This window comes from Prionailurus bengalensis, chromosome C2 (genome assembly GCF_016509475.1).
Source record: "Prionailurus bengalensis isolate Pbe53 chromosome C2, Fcat_Pben_1.1_paternal_pri, whole genome shotgun sequence".
NCBI classification, from domain to species: domain Eukaryota; kingdom Metazoa; phylum Chordata; class Mammalia; order Carnivora; family Felidae; genus Prionailurus; species Prionailurus bengalensis.
In genome coordinates, this window is record NC_057350.1 from 127,156,664 (window position 1) to 127,171,710 (window position 15,047).

At 39.1% G+C, this 15,047-nt stretch overlaps 2 protein-coding genes across 5 annotated transcripts in view; one reads left to right on the forward strand and one right to left on the reverse strand.

Moving 5' to 3' along the window:
• The window catches only part of NCK1 (NCK adaptor protein 1), an 85,892-nt gene that overhangs the window by 47,230 nt on the left and 23,615 nt on the right, over positions 1 to 15,047 (reverse strand). The window lies entirely within an intron of this gene.
• Positions 1,679 to 3,028, forward strand: LOC122491950 (tripartite motif-containing protein 77-like). Its single transcript, XM_043595327.1, is given in 4 exon segments — positions 1,679 to 1,700; positions 1,703 to 2,110; positions 2,113 to 3,003; positions 3,006 to 3,028. Coding segments are annotated over 4 exon segments (1,344 nt in total).

The following is a 15,047-nucleotide window of genomic DNA, read 5'->3' on the forward strand; positions in this document are numbered from 1 at the left end:
AAGAGAAAACACATTTACAGTCCTGTAGTATAAAAAATCTGCATAATAGGGAGCCTGGGTGGCTCAGTTAAGTGTCCCACTTCGGCTCAGGTCGTGATCTCACATTTGTGGGTTCAAGCCCAGCAATGGGCTCCACATGGACAGCTTGCAGCCTGGAGCCTGCTTCAAACTGTGTGTGTGTGTCTCTCTCTCTCTCTGTCTCTCTCTCTGTATCTCTCTCTCTCTGCCCCTCCCCTGCTTGCACTCTGTCTCTCAAAAAATAAAACATTAAAAATAAATTTTTAAAAATCTGCATAAAAAGCCAAGGAAACAATCAGCAAAACTAAAAGGAAACCAACAGAATGGGAGAAGATATTTGCAAATGACATATCAGATAAAGAGCTAGTATCCAAAATCTATAAAGAATTTATCAAACTCAATACCCAAAAACCAAATAATCCAGTGAAGAAATGGGCAAAAGACATGAATGGACACTTCTCCAAAGAAGACATCCAGATGGCTAACAGACACATGAAAAAATGCTCAGTATCACTCATCATCAGGGAAATACAAATCAAAACCACAATGCGATACTACCTCACACCTGTCAGAATGGCTAAAATGAACATCTCAGGCAACAACAAATGTTGGCAAGGATGCGGAGAAAGAGGATCTCTTTTGCAATGCTGGTGGAAATGCAAACTAGTGCAGCCACTCTGGAAAACGATATGGAAGTTCCTCAAAAAATTAAAAACAGAACTACCCTATAACCCAGCAATGCACTACTAGATATTTACCTAAGGGATATAGGTGTGCTGTTTCAAAGGGGCACATGCACCCCGATGTTTACAGCACTGCTATTGACAATAGCCAAAATATGGAAAGAGTCCAGATGTCCATCAACAGATGAATAGATAAAGAAGATGTGGTATATATTTACAATGGAGTAATACTCAGCAATCAAAAAGAAATCTTGCCATTTGCTACTATGTGGATGGAACTAGGGAGTATTACGCTAAGTGAAATTAGTCCAAGAAAGACAAATATCATATGACTTCACTCATATGAGGAATTTAAGATGATGAACATAAGGGAAGTAATAATAATATAAAAACAAGGAGAACAAAACATAAGAGACTCTTAAATACAGAGAACAAACTGAGGGTTGCTGGAGGGGCTGTGGGTGGGGAGATGGGCTAAATGGGTAAGGGGCATTAAGGAGGACACTCGTTGGGATGAGCACTGGGTGTTATACATAGGGGATGAATCACTGGAATCTAGTCCTGAAATCATTATTGCACTATATGCTAACCAACTTAGATGTAAATTTAAAAATAAATAGAAATTAAATTAAATTAAAATTAAAATTAAAAAGTAACAAATCTGCATATAAGTTTACCTACACAGTTCAAATCCATGTTGTTCAAAGGTCAACCGTAGACTGACATATTCAAAATACTGAAATAAAAAAACTGTCAACTAAAATCCAATGTTCGACAAAACTGTCCTTCAAGTTCTTGCTCAGAAAGGAAACAGCATAGATGAGAAGGGAAGCTTCTCTTGCCCTCTCCCACCCAAATCCTCCTCTTCCTGAACCTGGACAGTTTAGGTAGAGATACAGAACATGGGTTCTGGGTGGTGGGGGCAGACAGGACCAGGCAAGAGAGCTTCCTGGAGGAGAAGACTGACAGGAAGAAACATGGATTCTACTTTTGTGCGCTGCGCCCCAGTCTGCTTATCTGTTCCATCTGCAAGGACTATTTCACAGACCCTGTCACCATTAACTGTGGACACAGCTTTTGTACTCCGTGTCTCTGCCTCCTGTGGGAAGATGCCCAGCATCCTACCTGTTGCCCTGTATGCAGGGCAGTATCTCCACGCATGGACTTCAAAAGCATTATTTCTGCTGAGGGACAAGCTCATGCTAAAAAAGAATCAGTTGCCAAGCAGTTACCAAGGTCTGCCAGGCAGGTGTGTTGGATACACCAAGCACTAAAGAATATCTTCTGTCCAACTGACAAGAGCCTGCTGTGTTTGCAATGCTCTCATTCGCCAGGGCATACCACTCACATACACTGTCCAGTTTCACAGGTCGCTGAGCACTGCAGGGAGAAACTTCTGATGCAAATGAAATTTGGAAAAACGGGCAGAGAAATCAGAGAAATATAAACAAAGAGTACAACTTACTTAGAGTATGGCAGGGTTTTGTAAATCTAAGGATGGTGATGATCAAGGCTGAATATCCTAAGGTGTACCAATACCTCCACAAAGAAAAGCAAAAACATTTAGAGAGCCTGGCAATTGAAGGCAAGATAATTTTTCATCGACTCTGGAGAAATGTAGCTAGAATGCTTCAAATGGGGAAACTCCTGAAAAGAATCTATGAGGAGCTGAAGGAAATGTGCCTCAAAGCAGATGTGTACCTGCACCAGGATTTGGAAGACATCATGAAAAGGAGTCAGTTAGTGCAGGCGCACTTGCCCCAGCCTGTGGACCCACAGCCCAGTGAGTGGACAATCACCGGGATGTCTGAAAGGCTTAACAACTTCCGAGTGTATATTACATTTGGTGATAACATAAGGAATTACCGTGTGCCTCTGTTTGAAGACCTGAGACGTTTGCAGTGCTGTCCCGACCATCAAGACCTGCCCCGCAGTCCAGCGAGTTCACAGTATAAGCCTTCCTGGGCAGCTCAGGCTGCCTTCACCTCTGGCAAATATTACTGGGAGGTGGATGTGGGAAACTCTCAGAATTGGATTAAAGGACTTTGCAGGGAATCCTGGACAAAACACCATGACTTGCTGCTCAACTCTGAGGGTATCTTTCTACTTCTGTGTGTCAATGTGGATAACCATTGCCGTCTCTTCTCTGCCTCCCCGCCACTGTGCCACTACATTCCAAGACCCCAGGGCTTGGTAGGGGTGTTTTTAGATTATGAATTTGATATAGTAAGCTTTGTTAATGTTGCCAAAAGTTCCCTCATTTGTAATTTCCTTTCCTGTTCCTTCTCCTTCCCTCTCAGACCTTCATTTGTTATGTAACCAAATGATCAGTAACAGCTCACAAACCTGACCAAGGTCTTAGCAATTTTAATAGCTGGGGAGGGTTCTATCCTGGTGACTTCTTGAGTGGGGAAAATCACTGATACCTCATGGTCTTGAACTTCATTTTACCTTCAGGAGATACATTTGCTGTATTATTTTTTAAAGTGGTGACACTGTGAAGGATGTACATTTGTCTTTTCTATTTTATTGAAATAAAAGTAATCGCTTTAAAAAAAAAAAAACACTGTCCTTCAAAAGTGAGGGAGAAATTAAGACATTCCCAGATAATACTAGACAATAATTCAAGTCATATTAAGAAATAAAGATCTCAATAAAGGTAAATACATGAGCAATCATAAAAGATGGAATTATTGAAGGGAGCCTCGGTGGCTCAGCTGGTTAAGCATCCGACTTCAGCTCAGGTCATGGTCTCACGGTTCATGGGTTTGAGCCCCACATCAGGCTCTGTGCTGACAGTTCACAGCCTACAGCCAGCTTTGGATTCTGTGTCTCCTTCTCTCTTTGTTCCTCCCCTGCAGGCACTCTGTCTCTCTTTCTCAAAAATAAAAATTAAAAAAAAAATTTTAAAGATGGAATTATTGAAAATACAGTCTGCAACTCTGTTTTTTGTTTTTGGTAAGATTTAAGACACTAATAAACAATTTTTAAAAACACTAGTCTAAATTACTATTATTGTAACGTTGGTTTGTAACTCTACATTTTTCCTTTCTAGAGAATATATGAGACTAATGCATTAAAACCCAATTTCTGCCATTTGCAATAATAATTGTTTCGATACACAATGTTTAAAGATGTATATCATTTCATCAATGAATGGAAGGGGATGAGAATGAAGCTTATAATAGCAAAGTTTTTCTGTTATCAAAGTTAAGCTGGTGTAAATTCAGCAAAAGTAACAGGATATAAAATCAACACAAAAATCAGCTGCATTTCTAACACTAACAATGTTAGTAAACACTGTCAATGAACAATCTGAAAAGAAAACTAACAAAACTATTTACCATTTACAAGAGCATCAAAAAGAATAAAATCTTTAGTAATAAACTTAATTAAGGATGGGAAAGACTTCTACAATGAAAACTACATTGTGAAATGTAATGAAAGAAATTAAACAAGACATAAGTACACAATACAGTTAACCATAATGTAAACTATGGACTCTGGGTATTATGATGTGTTAATGTAGGTTCACCAATTGTAACAACTGTACCACTCTGGTGGGGAATGCTGATAATAGAAGAAGCTATGCATGTATGAGGTAGGGAGTATACGGGAAATCTTGGTATCTTCCCCTCAATATTGCTGTAAACCTAAAACTGTTCTTAAAAAAAAAAAAACACCCACAAACCTCAATTTAAAAAAAAGAGTAGAGGGAGGAGCCAAGATGGCAGAACAGCATGGAAGTTTTTTGTGTGTCTCGTGTACATGAAATACAGCCAGACCAACACTAAACCATCTACACACCTAGAAAACTGATTGGAGGATTAACACAACAATCTGCACAACCTGAACCAGAGAATTCAGCAGGTATGCGGTGCAGAAGTGAATTTGGGGAGTGAGGAGCAGGAAGGGAGGTGCTTTTGCGAGTGGAGAGAGGACGGAGACTGGCGGGGTCGGGGGGGGGGGGGGAGGGCAGAGAATATGGGAAAAGCACCTCTCCCCAAAAGCAGCTGAAGAGAAAGTGGAAAACTGGAAACAGCCGCAGGGGCTAAACTAAAAAGGGAGAAAGGAGAAAGGAGAAAGGAGAAAGGAGGAGAAAGGAGACGATTTAAATTCCATTAAGACTGTAAACAAGGGGAGCGCAAAGGCTGCAATTCCACAGCTTGATACCTGGCGGTGCTCTGGTGGGAAGGGCGAATCCCCAGGAACAGAGTGGGGTCCGGGAGGTTCTCAGGCCACACAGGGAAAAGCGGTTCCACTGCTGGAAGGACATTTGGTAGAGACTGTTGAAGCCCCCTGATCCCAGCAGACCCCAGAAAACGGCCACATTCGCTGGTGCTGAACAAGGTCGTTAAGGGTGAAGCCTGGTGCCAGATGTGTGTTGTGATTTCCCATAATCCCTGAAACGCTGCTGCTACACTATCTAGCGAACTTTTTCTGGGGCGGGCTGGCACCTGGCCACAGTCTCATGGCACTGGCAGCAACAGGGTCCAGCAAGCGTTCCTGGATGCAGCCAACATTCAACCATTGCTCATTCGGCCACTGCTCGGTGAGACCCTTCCCTCAGAGGGGCAGAATGGGTCAAAGCCACAGTCCTTCAGAAGTAAGGGGCTGGGGAAAACAGCCGCATCTGAGACGAAACTCAGGAAAAAGGTACTGCCTGGCGCCTGGTCACAGACAGTGAAAAAGCGGGAGTGGACGAAAGGTGAAGACAGCGGATGAGTGTACAACTAATGATCCCGGAGAACAGAGTTCCAAAGCTAGAGACTGGGCAGCTGGGTGGTGCCATTTTCACTGCTCCCGCACATGCGCATACGCAACTACAGCACCGCAACACTCTACCCCAGTAGGCTAGCAGCACCATCTAGTGGAGAGCGGAGCTGTTAAACTGAGCCCCGCCCAACTGGGCCAACTTCGCTCTTCGAGAACACAAGTCTCACTGCCTGCCTAGTTTATGGACTATAAAGTGCTACACAGTCTGACCTCTAGGGGAAAACGAAGTAATTTCGGTCATACTTCAATCTGTTAGCAGGTTCATCTATTCAATTTTTTTTTCTCTTTTACACTTCTTTTTCTTGAATACAGAAAGAGAAAAAATTCATTTTTATTTTCAATTTTTATCAAAAATATTTTTCTTTAATTTTTATTACTATATTTTTATTTTTGTGTAAATTTTTTCAAATTCTATTTTACTTCCATCATTTTATGTTAGTCTACTTCAGTGTATTCAACTTTTCAAATTTTCAAACGACTTCCTTTTTTTTCTATTTTGTCCTTTTTTCTCTTTTTCGTTTCTTTTCTTTTTCTTGAATACAGAAAAAGAAAAATTCATTTTTATTTTTAATTTTTATTAAAAATATTTTTATTTTTTTCTACTACATTCTTCCCTTTGTGTACATTTTTTCAAATTCTATTTTACTCCCATCATCTCATTTTAGTGTACTTCAGTGTATTCATTTTTTCAGATTCTCAAATGACTTCCTTCCACCCCCCATTTTTCCCTCTAATCTGTCAAACCACTTTCAACACCCAGACCAAAACACACCTAGGATCTAGCATCGTTTATTCGATTTCTGTGTGTGCGTGTGTGTTTTTAATATTTTAATTTTAATTAAAATTTTTCTACCTCATTCATTTCTTTTCTTCCTTCAAAATTACAAAAATGAAGGAATTCACCCCAAAAGAGCATGAAGAAACGACAGCCAGGGATTTAACCAACAAAGATACAAGCAAGACGTCTGAACCAGAATTTGGAATCATGATAATAAGAATACGAGCTGGAGTCGAAAATAGATCAGAATCTCTTTCTGCAGAGATAAAAGAAGTAAAAAACAGAATGAAATTAAAAATGCGATAACTGAGCTGCAATCACGGAAGAATGCAGCGGCGGCAAGGATGGATGAGGCAGAAGAGATAATCAGTGATACAGAGGACAAACTTATAGGGAATAATGAAGCAGAAAAGAAGAGGGAGATTAAGGCAAAAGAGCACGATTTAAGAATTAGAGAAATCAGTGACTCATTAAAAAGGAACATCAGAATCATAGGGGTCCCAAAAGAGGAAGAGAGAGAAACAGGGGTAGAAGGGTTATGTGAGCAAATCATAGCGGAAAACTTTCCTAACCTGGAGAAAGACACAGACATCAAAATCAAGGAAGCACAGAGGACCCTCATTAGATTCAACAAAAAACGACCATCAACAAGGCATATCATACTCAAATTCACAAAATACTCAGGCAAGGAGAGAATCAAGAAAGCAGCAAAGGAAAAAAAGTCCCTAACCTACAAGAGAAGACACATCAGGTTTGCAGCAGACCTATCCACAGAAACCTGGCAGGTCAGAAAGGAGTGGCAGGATGTATTTAGTGTGCTGAATCAGAAAAATATGCAGCCAAGAATTCTTATCCAGCAAGGCTGTCATTCAGAATAGGAGGAAAGAGAAAAAGTTTCCCAGACAAACAAAAATTAAAGGAGTCTGTGACCACTAAACCAGCCCTGCAAGAAATTTTAAGGGGGACTCTCTGAGGGGAGAGAAGATGAAAAAATATATATATACATATCTATCTATCTATCTATCGATAGATAGATAGATAGATAGATAGATATATCAAAAGCAACAAAGATTACAAAGAACCAGAGAACACCACCAGAAACTCCAACTCTACAAGCATCATAATGGCAATAAATTCATCTTTCAGTACTCATTCTAAACGTCAATGGACTCAATACTCCAATCAAAAGACAAAGGGCAACAGAATGGATAAGAAAACAAGATCCATCTAGATGCTGTTTACAAGAGACCCACTTTAGACCTAAAGACACCTTCAGATTGAAAGTAAGGGGATGGAGAACCATCTATCATGCTAATGGTCAACAAAAGAAAGTTGGAGTAGCCATACTTATATCAGACAATCTAAACGTTAAATAAAGACTGCATCAAGAGATGCAGAAGGGCATTATATCATAATCAAGGGGTCTATCTACCAAGAAGACCTAACTATTGTACACGTTTATGCGCCAAATGTGCAAGCACCCAAATATATAAATCAATCACAAACATAAAGAAACTCATGGATAGTAATATCATAATAGTAGGAGACTTCAACACCCCACTCACAGCAATGGACAGATTATCTAATCAAAAAATCCACAAGGAAACAATGGCTTGGAATGATACACTGGACCAGATGGACTTAACAGATATATTCAGAACATTTCATCCTAAAGCAGCAGAATGCACATTCTTCACGAGTACACATAAAACATTCTCCAGAGAAGAGCACATACTGGGACACAAATCAGCCCTAAGTAAGTACAAAAAGATCGAGATCATACTGTGCATATTTTCAGACCACAACACTAAGAAACTCGAAATCAACCACAAGAAAAAAGTTGGAAAGGTAACAAATATTGGAGACTGAAGAACATCCTACTAAAGAATGAATGGGCTAACCAAGAATTTAGAGAGGAAATTAAAAAGTATATGGAAGTCAATGAAAATGATAACACCACAACCTAAAACCTCTGGGACGCAGCAAAGGTGGTCATAAGAGGGAAGTATATAGCAATCCAGGCCTTCCTAAAGTAGGAAGAAAGATCTCAGATACACAACCTAACCTTACGCCTTAAGGAGCTGGAAAAAGAACAGCAAATAAAACCCAACACCAGCAGAAGACAGGAAATAATAAAGATTAGAGCAGAAAGTAATGCTATCAAAACAAACAAACAAACAAACAAACAAAAAACAACAGTAGAACAGATCAATGAAAACAGAAGCTGGTTCTTTGAAAGAATTAACAACATTGATAAACTACTAACCAGTTTGATAAAAAAAAAAAAAAAAAGGACCCAAAAAAATAAAACCAAGAATGAAAGGAGATCACAACCAACACAGTAGAAATAAAAACAATAATAAGAGAATATTATGAGCAATTATATGCCAATAAAATGGACAATCTGGAAGAAATGGACAAATTCCTAGAAACATATACACTACCAAAACTGAAAGAGGAAGAAAAAGAAAACTTGAACAGACCCATAACCAGTAAGGAAATCAAATTAGTAATCAAAATCTCCCAAAAAACAAGAGTCCAGGGGCAGATGGCTTTCCGGGGGAATTCTACCAAGTATTTAAGGAACAGTTAACACCTATTCTCTTGAAGCTGTTCCAAAAAATAGAAAGGGAAGGAAAACTTCCAAACTCTTTCTATGAAGCCAGCATTACCTTGATTGTAAAACCAGAGACCCCACTAAGAAGAACTATAGACCAATTTCCCTGATGAACATGGACACAAAAATCCTCAACAAGATATTAGCCAACCGGCTCCAACAATACATTAAAAAAATTATTCACCTTGAGCAAGTGGGATTTATACCTGGAATGCAGGGCTATTTCAATATCCACAAAACAATTAATGTGATTCATCACATCAATAAAAGAAAGGACAAGAACCATATAATCCTCTCAATAGATGCAGAGAAAGCATTTGACAAAATACAGCATCCTTTCTTGATAAAAGCCCTCAAGAAAGTAAGGATAGAAGGAGCATACCTCGAGATCATAAAAGCCATATATGAACGACCCAGCGCTAATATCATCCTCAGTGGGGAAAAACTGACAGCTTTCCCCTTACGGTCAGGAACAAGACAGGGATGTCCACTCTCGCCACTGTTATTCAACATAGTATTGGAAGTCTTAGCCTCTGCAATCAGACAACACAAAGAAATAAAAGGCATCCAAATCAGCCAGGAGGAGGTCAAACTTTCACCCTTCGCAGATGACATGATACTCTACATGGAAAACCCTAAAGATTCCACCAAACAACTTCTAGAACTGATTCGTGAATTCAGCAAAGTTGCAGAATACAAAATCAAAGCACAGAAATCGGTTGCATTCCTATACGCCAAGAATGAAGCGACAGAAAGAGAAATCAAGGAATCGATCCCATTTACAGTTGCACAAAAAAACAGAAAATACCTAGGAATAAATCTAACCAAAGAGGTAAAAAATCTATACACTAAAAACCATAGAAAGCTTATGAAAGAAACTGAAAACGACACAAAAAAATGGAAAAAGATTCCATGCTCCTGGATAGGAAGAACAAATATTGTTAAAATGTCAATACCACCCAAAGCAATCTACATATTCAATACTATCCCTATCAAAGTAACATCAGCATTCTTCAGAGCTAGAATAAATAATCCTAAAATCTGTATGGAACCAGAAAAGACCCCGACTAGCAAAAGTGATCTTGAAAAAGAAAACCAAAGCAGGAGGCATCACAATCCCAGACTTCAAGCTATACTACAAAGCTGTAATCATCAAGACAATATGGTACTGTCATAAGAACAGACACTCAGATCAATGGAACAGAACAGAGAATCCAGAAATGGATCCACAAACATATGGCCAACTAATCTTTGACAAAACAGGAAAGAATATCCAATGGAATAAAAACAGTCTCTTCAGCAAGGGGTGCTGGGAAAACTGGCAGCAACATGCAGAAGAATGCACCTGGACAACTTTCTTACATCAGACACAAAAACAAACTCAAAATGGATGAAAGATCTAAATATAAGACAGGAAGCCATCAAAATCCTCGAGAAGAAAGCAGACAAAAACCTCTTTGACCTTGGCAGCAACTTCTTACTCAACACGTCTCCAGAGGCAAGGGAAACAAAAGCAAAAATAAACTATTGGGACCTCATCAAAATAAAAACCTTCCACACAAGAAAGGAAACAATTAGCAAAACTAAAAGGCAACCGACAGAATGAGAGAAGATATTTGCAAGCAACATATCAGATAAAGGGTTAGTATCCAAAATCTATAAAGAACTTATCAAACTCAATACCCAAAAAACAAATAATCCAGTGAAGAAATGGGCAAAAGACATGAATGGACACTTCTCCAAGGAAGACATCCAGATGGCCAACCAACACATGAAAAAGTGCTTAACATCACTCATCATCAGGGAAATACAAATCAAAACCACAATGAGATACCACCTCACACCTGTCAGAATGGCTAATATTAACAACTCAGGCAACAACAGATGTCGGTGAGGATGCAGAGAAAGACGATCTCTTTTGCATTGTTGGTGGGAATGCAAGCTGGTGCAGCCACTCTGGAAAACAGTATGGAGGTTCCTCAAAAAACTAAAAATAGAACTACCCTACGACCCAGCAATTGCACTACTAGGCATTTATCCACGGGATACAGGTGTGCTGTTTCGAAGGGACACATGCACCCCAATGTTTATAGCAGCACTATCAACAATAGCCAAAGTATGGAAAGACCCCAAATGTCCATCCACAGATGAATGGATAAAGAAGATATGGTATACATATACGATGGAGTATTACTCGGCAATCAAAAAGGAATGAAATCTTGCCATTTCCAACTACATGGATGGAACTGGAAGGTATTATACTAAGTGAAATTAGAGAAAGACAAAAATCATGACTTCACTCATATGAGGACTTTAAGGAACAAAACAGATGAACGTAAGGGAAGGGAAACAAAAATAATATAAAAACAGGGAGGGGGACAAAACAGAAGAGACTCATAAATATGGAGAACAAGCTGAGAGTTACTGGAGGGGTTGTGGGAGGGGAGATAGGCTAAATGGGTAAGGGGCACTAAGGAATCTACTCCTGAAATCATTTTTGCACTATATGCTAACTAATTTGGACGTAAACTTTAAAAAATAAAAAAATTAAATTAAAAAAATTAAATTAAATTAAAATTTAAAAAAGCGTAAGAGGCACCTGGGTGGTCAGTCAGTTGAGCATCCAACTTCGGCTCAGGTCATGATCTCACAGTTCGTGAGTTCGAGCCCCACTCTACGCTTGCTGTTGTCAGCCAGAACCCACTTTGGATCCTCTGTCTCCCCCTCTCTCTGCCCCTCCCCTGCTCACGCTCTCTCTCTCTCTCAAAAATGAATAAACTTTTTTTAAAAAGAGGAAAAAAGAAGACATAACTAAGTGGAAAAACACCCATGTTTATAGATTGGAAGACTTAAAACTGTTAAGATGTTAACATGTTAAGATGTCAGTCAATACTATCCAAAGCAATCTAAAGATTCCATACAATTCCCAGAATTGCAAGAAAAAAATTAATCTTCAACCACTGCATGAGTCTCTAATTTTGTTATATTAAAAACTGATAGACAAGAAGTCAAAAAATAAATAAGGATATAGAATACTTGACTAGTAAAATGAGTAAATTTAAGTTGACAGCTGTATAGAGAATCTTTCAGCAAACAAAAAAATAAGGATATAATTATGTTCAAGCAAAGAACATTTTCAAAAATTGATCATGCATTAAGAGTCACAAAGACACAAAATAATTTCAAAGAACTTATACCTACGACTATAATCTCCACCCATAATATAATATTGATATTGCCAATAAAACATTTTTAAATGTTTGGAAACTTAAAAAGGGACTCCTAAACAAACCAAAAACAAAAAAGAAAACCACACTAGAAATGATAAAATAAGAACTGAGCAACAATAAAAGTACATTATCAAAATGTGTAATTCAACTCAAATTATAGCCTTCTTGTACATGTAACTAAACAGCATGAATGAATATGCTTAACTAAGACATTTTTTTTTTAATTTTTTTTTCAACATTTTTATTTATTTTTCGGACAGAGAGAGACAGAACATGAACGGGGGAGGGGCAGAGAGAGAGAGAGGGAGACACAGAATCGGAAACAGGCTCCAGGCTCTGAGCCATCAGCCCAGAGCCTGACGTGGGGCTCGAACTCCCGGACCGGGAGATCGTGACCTGGCTGAAGTCGAATGCTCAACCGACTGCACCACCCAGGCGCCCCTAGACATTTTTAAAAAATATTTATTTTTGAGAGTGGAAAAGGGGCAGAGAGGGGGACAGATGATCTGAAGCAGGTCCCCACTGACAGGAGAGAACCCAAGGTGGGGCTCGAACTCATGAACCATGAGATCATGACCTGAGCTGAAGTCTGACGCCTAACCAACTGAGCCACCCAGGCACCGCTTAACTAATACATTTTAAATCAAGAAACTAGAAAAAGACAACTAAGTAAATCAAAAGAAAGCAGAAGTGTATTAGTCATGTTGTTGTTTTTTTTTCTATATTTATGATGGTCTGACATAGCAGGGTCCTTTGGACCCAGAGAGGGACTCTCCCTCCCAGGTTTACCTAATGCCTAGATGACAATTTGCCTGAGAGCACATTTCTGATACATAACCAAGTAATCCAAAGCCTATACCCCCTACCTATCATCTCCTTTCAAAAATTCTCACATACTAAACCTGTATTCCCACTGTTCTAACTCACCCTGGGGCCAGGTACTAGACAGCTAGAGACAAATCCTATCACCCAGAGCTATAAATTATTCAAATTATCCAAACCTCAACTTGCTCAGGCTTGCCTACCCTGCCTCATCCATTCTTCCCACTTAACCACAATAAAGGCTCTGGACATGCTTTCCCCTTGCTCCTTCTGCATCCTGACCAACCTTGGTGCTTCTCCATGTGGCACCATGATGTGGCATGGAATGCTGTGCCTCCAGTTGCTAGGAAACTGAGTAAAACCTTCTTCCTTCTGACAGTCATTTCTATTCTGTGGGTCTTACTCTACCTGATTAAAACATCCTGGTTATATTTCAAGATAATAAAAGGAAACAAAGAACAGAAATTAATAAAATGGGAAAATCAGAAGAAAAAAAAAATCCCAGAGAAGGGAAGAATTTCTCAAACCTAAGAATCAAAAATTATTACCTAAAAGGAAACAAATAAACATGGAAAAGATTGAAAAAGGAGTACATTAAATCCTCTTCTTTCCTTCAAATAAGTTGAGAGACTTAATCTACACTGATTTTAAGTGCAGAGTTTAATAAAGGGCGCCTGGGTGGCTCAGTCAGTTAAACATCTGACTTCAGCTCAGGTCATAATCTCACAGTTTGTGAGCCCAAGCCCCATGTCAGGCTCTGTGCTGACAGAGCAGAGCCTGGAGCCTGCTTGGAGTTCTGTGTCTCCCTCACTCTCTGACTCTTCCCCACTCACACTCTCTCAAAAATAAGTATTTTTAAAAATAATTTTTTTAAAAACAGTATAGAGTTTAATGAGTCTTTTTCTGGAGTGGGAGGGGGGGTGATTAAACCATTTTATTGAGGAACTTTGGAGAAAGGTTCAAGGGGAGGAGGACAAGGAGATCGTTATGTCCCTGGCCCAGGCAGATCTTCCCAGCTTCGCAGTCGCTGAAAGATCTAATGAATCTTAATAAATGTACAAAATACATTTTGTGTTACATTTGTGTAACTTATACCACAATGAAGCTCTAAAACATTTTTATTGCTCAAAAAGTTCCCTTGTGCCCCTTTATAGTCAATCCTCTCCCCCTAGCAACTACTGATGGGCCTTCTGTCACTATAGTTTGCCTTTTCTTGAATTCCTTATAAATAAAATCATACAAGTGACCATATTAAAATTTAAAACTCACGTTCCTCAGATCCTTGTTATCAAAAACATCAATTTACTTTTTGAAAAATATAATAAAAAAGCTTACTAAAACTGAAAAAATTCTAGTAGGATTAGGATCACTGCAGAATACACACAGCAACTTATCAGACATAAAGCTGATCAGGTGGCATAATGGGATTGGGACTCTAGCACTGTGGAAGGCAGCAGAATTTACACTTACTTAAATGATATTGCCTTCCCTATCCATAGTGTCCCTCAACAGTACCTCTGCCCAGAACCATCATCCAATGGCTTCAAAATGCTTGCTTCATCAAAATCCATCTCAACATCACCCCAAACCAAAAGATATATTTAATGGTGAAGCATATGACCATGGCATATTCACCTTCATGCTGTCGGTCTCTCCTCTGATACTAGCTCTAACAGTAGTCTCCTACTGCTGTGTAACAAATTGCCATATATTTAGTGGCTTAGAACACACATTTGTTATCTTAAAGTTCTAAAGATAAGAATTTCCAAACAGGTTTCACAGAACTACAATCAAAGCCTGCATTCTTTCAGGAACTCTAGGAGAAAATTCATTCCTTCTCTATACCAAACTCTAGAAGCTGCCTGTATTCCTTGGCTCTCAGACACCTCATGACAAATCTCTGCTTCCATTATCATATCTCTTTCTTAGACTGACATTCTTGCCTCCCTCTTATAAAACAAAGCTCTTTGTGATTACACTGGGCCCACCCAGATAATTCAGGAAAATCTCACTATCTACAAAGTCTCTTTTGTGACATATTCACGGGTTTAGAGGATTAGGATATAGACATCTTTGGGAGATCATTATTCTGACCACCACACCTGTCATAAGCTCAAGCTAAT